Source organism: Morone saxatilis, unplaced genomic scaffold, assembly GCF_004916995.1.
Source record: "Morone saxatilis isolate NCDOM2014 unplaced genomic scaffold, NCSU_SB_2.0 Contig4, whole genome shotgun sequence".
In the NCBI taxonomy this organism is placed as follows: Eukaryota; Metazoa; Chordata; class Actinopteri; family Moronidae; genus Morone; species Morone saxatilis.
In genome coordinates this window covers 1,415,247-1,421,166 of record NW_023339984.1, presented here as the reverse complement: position 1 = coordinate 1,421,166, position 5,920 = coordinate 1,415,247, and the positions used below count along the sequence as shown (strand labels likewise).

At 42.0% G+C, this 5,920-nt stretch overlaps 1 protein-coding gene across 1 annotated transcript in view; it reads left to right on the top strand.

The window, feature by feature from the left end:
- Positions 1-3,736: 3,736 nt before the first annotated feature.
- The window catches only part of lrch4 (leucine-rich repeats and calponin homology (CH) domain containing 4), a 35,617-nt gene continuing 33,433 nt past the window's right edge, over positions 3,737-5,920 (top strand). The window contains exon 1 of the mRNA XM_035675708.1: positions 3,737-3,925. Coding sequence (XP_035531601.1) covers positions 3,737-3,925 — 189 coding nt within the window. The remainder of the gene's footprint in view (positions 3,926-5,920) is intronic.

Sequence of the window (5,920 nt, the reverse complement as noted above, 5' to 3'; positions counted from 1 at the left end):
CAGACGCGATTGACCCCGCAGAAGTTAGGTCCGAACCCTGGCCGTGCATCAAGGACTCACTCCGGTATGTGCGCTCTACCCACTGAGCTAACCGGCACCCAATTTTAATTTTTTTGAGGAGCATAACCTGGACACCATCACAAATGACGCTTAATATTTGTATTGTGCTTTTCCCTTTTATTTTCATGGAGATTTGATTACTCTTTTTACATTTTGATTCTGATAATAAAGCATATCTTTGAAAGGAATGTCCCTGTTTTTTTCACAGTCCTAGAGATGCATACTTAATATTGACAGCAAAGTGAATGTGGAACTTGTGAGTTAACACAATACCACATGAACACTTGATGGTCGGCCTTTCGTCTTGTCCTCAGTCATATGCTAGGTTTCATTACATGAAACCAACTTAACATGACATATATGGGAACTTGTGAAAACATTCCAGGTTCTTCTTCACCATTAACAACTTATCTGGGAACCAGGATGCTTCTACTCTCAATTAATGTGAGCACCTTACCCATTCAACTATAGTCTACACATGCATACAGCTTATGCCAAGGCGTACTTCACAACATTATTTGTTTCTAATAACAGGCCCATGAACTGTCATTGCTCTGAGAGTGAAGGCCAGTCGCGCACGTGTCCATCCACTGATAATGACTTACTGATACTGATAAATGCGTTTATTGAGAAGCGATTAATTAAACTTTGCAATCTCATTATCCCCTGAGCCAAAATATTCATAGTTCCAAATCTATGACTAGTGTGTAGATTTGTGGTGATAATGATACAGTAGGCCATGATTGATTGATTATGATTTTTATTGATCCTTTCAACACCAACAAGTTATCCTCCTTTACACAGGACAATTCTGGTCCTATCTCTTTCCCAACTGAAAAGCACTGCACCGGATCAGAGCTGAAGAAACGACATGGTTCATCGGTGTACTGTTTGGCCTTTGCTCTGCATGTGGTGTTGTAGTGGCAGGGGGCTTGTTTTAGGGCATGGTCTTGCTCTCCATCTTGTCCTTCAATGATCTCTCTATTGGTCCCTTCCTGTCCACAATGTCTGCATGTATGCATCGCTGCCTTCACTTCCGTTAGAAAGTTATGCAGAGGCACAACAAGCCAGGACAATGTGCTTCCCTGAAAGTGTTTTCGGGATGTTGATCGCTTTGGTTAGCAAGACGCGTAACGGTTGGCCATGATCCCAAATGATTCCAAACCCTCTCCGACCAGCTCGCGACAGCCTGTGTTGAGAGATGCGCTGTTCTACAGTGAGTGTGCGGTTCTGCACTATTTTCAACAGGTTAGTCTGTCACGGGAAGCATCTATGCCACAATGCAGTTATGGAGACATTGGTGAGAACTGGAAGTGAGGTGCAGGGTCAGGATGTTGGTTGTCTGTTTCCAGGGGCATCTGCTACATGTGCATCCACGAAACACTCACATCAAAACTCTCCATAAAACGACATCCCATTACGAAACCCTGTGGCGAGCTGTTCGACCAGTGCCATCACAGAGCAAATGGAGAAGTATGTTTTGTAGGTATCGTGGATTCCATCCCTGGTGGGGGGCGGCATTTGTAGTGTTTTCCCATCCAGGCAGCCCAGCAATTTGGGTGAATTCCACTGGGACATGAAGTCCACTGACTACCTGCTCACTCATGCTGCCTGTGTCTGCACACTCACAGACAGAAAAATACCAAACCTGACTATACAAATGTGATCTGTTTTCTGCTTTAGAAGAAATCAGTCGCGTCAGAAAAATGCAACATGCAGTTGCACAAAAAGCATTACTACATCATGCAGACTCTATTTACAGCTTCAATACTACTGTGAACATAGATATATCAACATACCTTCAGATATTAAGACCTTGGTAGATGGCGTGAAGCGTTTCAGAATGATTTGCCGAGAGACCTTGTGCAGTACACCTCGAAAACGAAACCCACAACTGCTGAAGCTTTCCTTGCGATTGATAAAAGAACAACATGACTTTGTATTAATCATACGAAGAGCTTCCAGGTTCCGAGAAGAAACGAATAAACGAAGAGTAACAACAAAACAGAGCTACCTGTTGGCGAGGAAGCGCGCAGTGTGGGATCAGACGTTCGTCGATAACAATCACAGATAAGTTGGGCATAATCGTTTACAATTTCTCAAACACAGGTGAGATCTGGCAGGAAGAGCGAGAAAATGTTTGAAATCATCTGGCTCGTCCATCTCCATTTCCCACACAAAATCGGGAAAGCTCCTGAGCTTCGCTGTGATATGATTTATCCCCAGCAATCCTTTTTTTTTTCGCCGGCGCAGCATCGTTTTCTTTCTTCCACAAGAAGGAAAGGCCGAGAGCTTGCCAACACCAGTATCTGGTTATTTAGTAGCATTTATTTCTTCAGCGATAAATCTGACAATAACGATCCTTGTTGCACCTATCAAAACTCTTGATGAAAACAAGACTGAGACGGCCGTGCTCTGTGTGTGTGGCGTAGTGTAGGGGACTGCGGTCATTTTCGGGTGTTCATTTTTTTTGCGACGTCACGCAGAGTAAGCGCCGCCTGCTGTTATGGGGACTTTAGCTCGCGCAGCGCAGAACGTACGCTCGTCGGTCGTTTTGGTGGTTTGGGGCGATCTCGAGGAACGGGAGCGATCTGATTCAGCCGACTGCTTTCTGCCGGACGTCTATAAATCGGGTTTGGTGTGTCCTGGCCTTAGCAGATATGTGAATACCGGGAACAATAGAAAAAACACGTTTTTTGAGCGTTAGGGACACTGATGTCATATTGGAAGGATCTTTTGCTTTTCTCTTTTCCTGAATTGTGATTGCATTAGCAGAGTTTTGAATTATAGTGTTGATCTCATACAAAAACTAACCTCTCCAAAGTGGTTTTTCATAGACATTCCCACATGCTCCTCTACACTGAAACTCCCACATAACATGGTTTTTTTATTATGTCATGTCTGCCTCTTGACTCTGTAAAGTCACCATTAACTGTACTGTCCAGGGTTTTCCCCATACAATGTACTATTGACCTGATAAAAAAATGAACCAGGAACATAATGCCAAATTAATACATATAGTAACATCCAATAAAACAATCAGGTGACCTTTTTACTTATCTGTAAGACAACTAACATTAACCTTAGTAATGAAAAAGGGGAATCCATATGTTCTCATGTCAGAGAAATATGTAAGACAAACGTTCTTTTCATGAAGCAGATTAAGCAGTAGCTACAAGTTTTCACAGGCTGTGAGGGGGAATTTGCACTGTTCTGATGTGTGCTCATCTTTAACCTTTTCTGAAAATAAATGTTCAATTACATCATTGAGGCTATGATAATGAATTTGGTACACTGTAGGAGACTGTAGCTCTGTTGTAACTACAAGACCAGAGGCACACGCGATTGTACGGAGCAGGAGACGCCATGGATATCTTTTTTTTTGTTTTATGCAGTCCTGTACTTATGTTGTAATGAGCATCTCGTTTACTCGACATAACAAAGATCGTTTGCTCGAGATTAGACTATATATTAATAATGTGTTCGTCTTGGATTCAACCTAGGCTGTCACAACAGTTCCAGTCAATAAATAAACCAGAGCGTAAAGTATAATTACCCGTTAGCCTAGCAGCTAAGCAGTGGCTAGGGCGTTCGTGCAAACTTTGTACCAAAGCTTGTAATTTCATGGCTAAGTTTCGACGGAACCATGAGCGACACTCAGACAGAATGAGCGTTAATGTCTTATTCCCACACGCACAACACACCACACAGAGGGGATGAGGTGGCCACCCAGCAGGAACAGAGGTTGAAACTGGCTAGGACTGGACACACGGAGGCACAGGTTGAGCTGACTCAGAAACGCCAGGAGGGACCTGGAGCACTGAGAGAAAAGGTTAACCGGGGAGCAGGCGCAGGAAAATCACAAGTAAACTGTAGGAGTAGCAAAACATTCAAGAGGGCCCGAGTTACCACTCAGGTCTAAGCAATCTGGCGTGACATGGGAGGAAGACCGGTTCTTAAGGCTGATGTTGATGAATTGATTGACGCAGGTGAGCAGCAACAGGTGAGGTGATGTTGAGGCCGCACTGCCGGAGTACACAACAGGTAAGAGGGAGAGCAAGGGAGCAGGAGGGAGCAGAGCCATGCAGTTTGTTATTCGAGATAACAAAGTTTGTGTTTTCTGTCCGTATAACCGAATCAATTATTTCGTTATCTCGATCTAACAAAAGACTGTATCTCTGATAACTAAATTAATTGAATAATGTGTTCGTTGATTTAACCGGTAGAATGCTAAATGTCCGTTAGCCACTGGTCGAGGCTGTAGCGCACGTAAGTGCGGAAGCGTTCGTGCACGCGGCCACTTAGCTTAGAAGAAAGACGAACACACATTAATCGGATTCATTGTATATCAGAAGATAACAATCTGTTCTGTTTCGAGATAACAAAATTACATTAATTCGTTATAATCGAAAAACAACTTGTTATTCTCAACGAATTAATAAGTCGTTATCATATGTTGTTCTTTATTTTAAAAATAATTTTAAAATTGCAATCCTGCTAATCCCATTTTGCTTAATGTAACTGTCATCTGATTATATCTTTTTTCTGTAACTGTAATGTATTACAGTTACCTTTTTTTGTATCCTGATTACTCATAATCTTTATGTTAATTCCCCATGCTGGTTCTTATCTGGTGTAACACTGAGTGTGGATGTTGTTTAATTATTAGCTTGCAAATGTGAGCTTTGACTTCTGTCACCCCTTAGACACACTCCTGCATCGGTCTAAATCAACCACTCTGCATGTTCCTGTTACATACATTTATAGGAAGTACACTTCAGTTAGAATATTATATTATGCATTTAATGCTAATGACAGCTCATAATGCAGTTGTTGGAAGAGTTGAACAGAAGTAACAGGAAACCAACAATGTCTATGACCCACTTGGGAGGACGGGAGAGGAAGAGACGGACTCCGAGCACTCGGAGGAAGACAGGATGGACAAGGAGCGTGAGAAAGTGTGATGTCACTCCGCCTGCTGGGACCCAAATAGAAACAAAAAGAAAAAACAGAAGAAAAAAAGTTTGGTGGGAAAAGTCTCCAGAGCTGTATAACTGGAGACTGGATTATTGGGTCACTGGTTTGTAAAGACCTCTAAAACAACGTTGGTTCTTTAATAAACACATGATGTGATCAGTTGAATTGAATAATATATGAGGTTGAAAGGCTTTTTAGGACAACATAGGCCATGTATTGTAATTTATTGTAAATTTAAGTAAATATGAAAACCAACCCAGATAGGACATTCTGTTATAAACATGACATCATTCCAAAAGCATGTTGGTCAATGAAGAGTGTGGTACTTCCCTCAGTAGCAGGAGTTTATGTGCTCTTCTTTCTTGCCGCTCATGTAGACAGGATGATGTGTGGAGTCGGTGTGTCTGTGTGTGTGTGTGTTTCAGGTCATCACCTGACCTCTTGTCTCATTCCTGTGTGTTTGTATTAAAACCAGATTATCCATATGGGGAGGTTGGATCTCTGAAGCTGCAAAAGTCTCATCATAGAGAAAAGATAACAATGTAAAGCCCCCACATGATCACTACACCCCACAGTACTAAAGTGTTGGATGGAAAGAACTGCAAAGGAAAGCTTCGCCATTCTTAAAGCCTTACCAGAAGTATGGTCATGCAGTCATTCAAATTGTTTGTTAAGAAATGCTGGTCCTGCACGTAAGTCCTAAAATCACAAATCAAATCAAATGGTCACTCAGAAACGCCCTCTTAAAGAGACTGCTTCTTTCAGACATAAGGCATTCATGAAGGGCCACTATGAGATAAATGTTGTTGATGTTTTTGTATGAAAATCTGCTCTAGTAGAGTCTGAGACTAAGACTATATAGCTGGAAATAAGCAGAATAGGT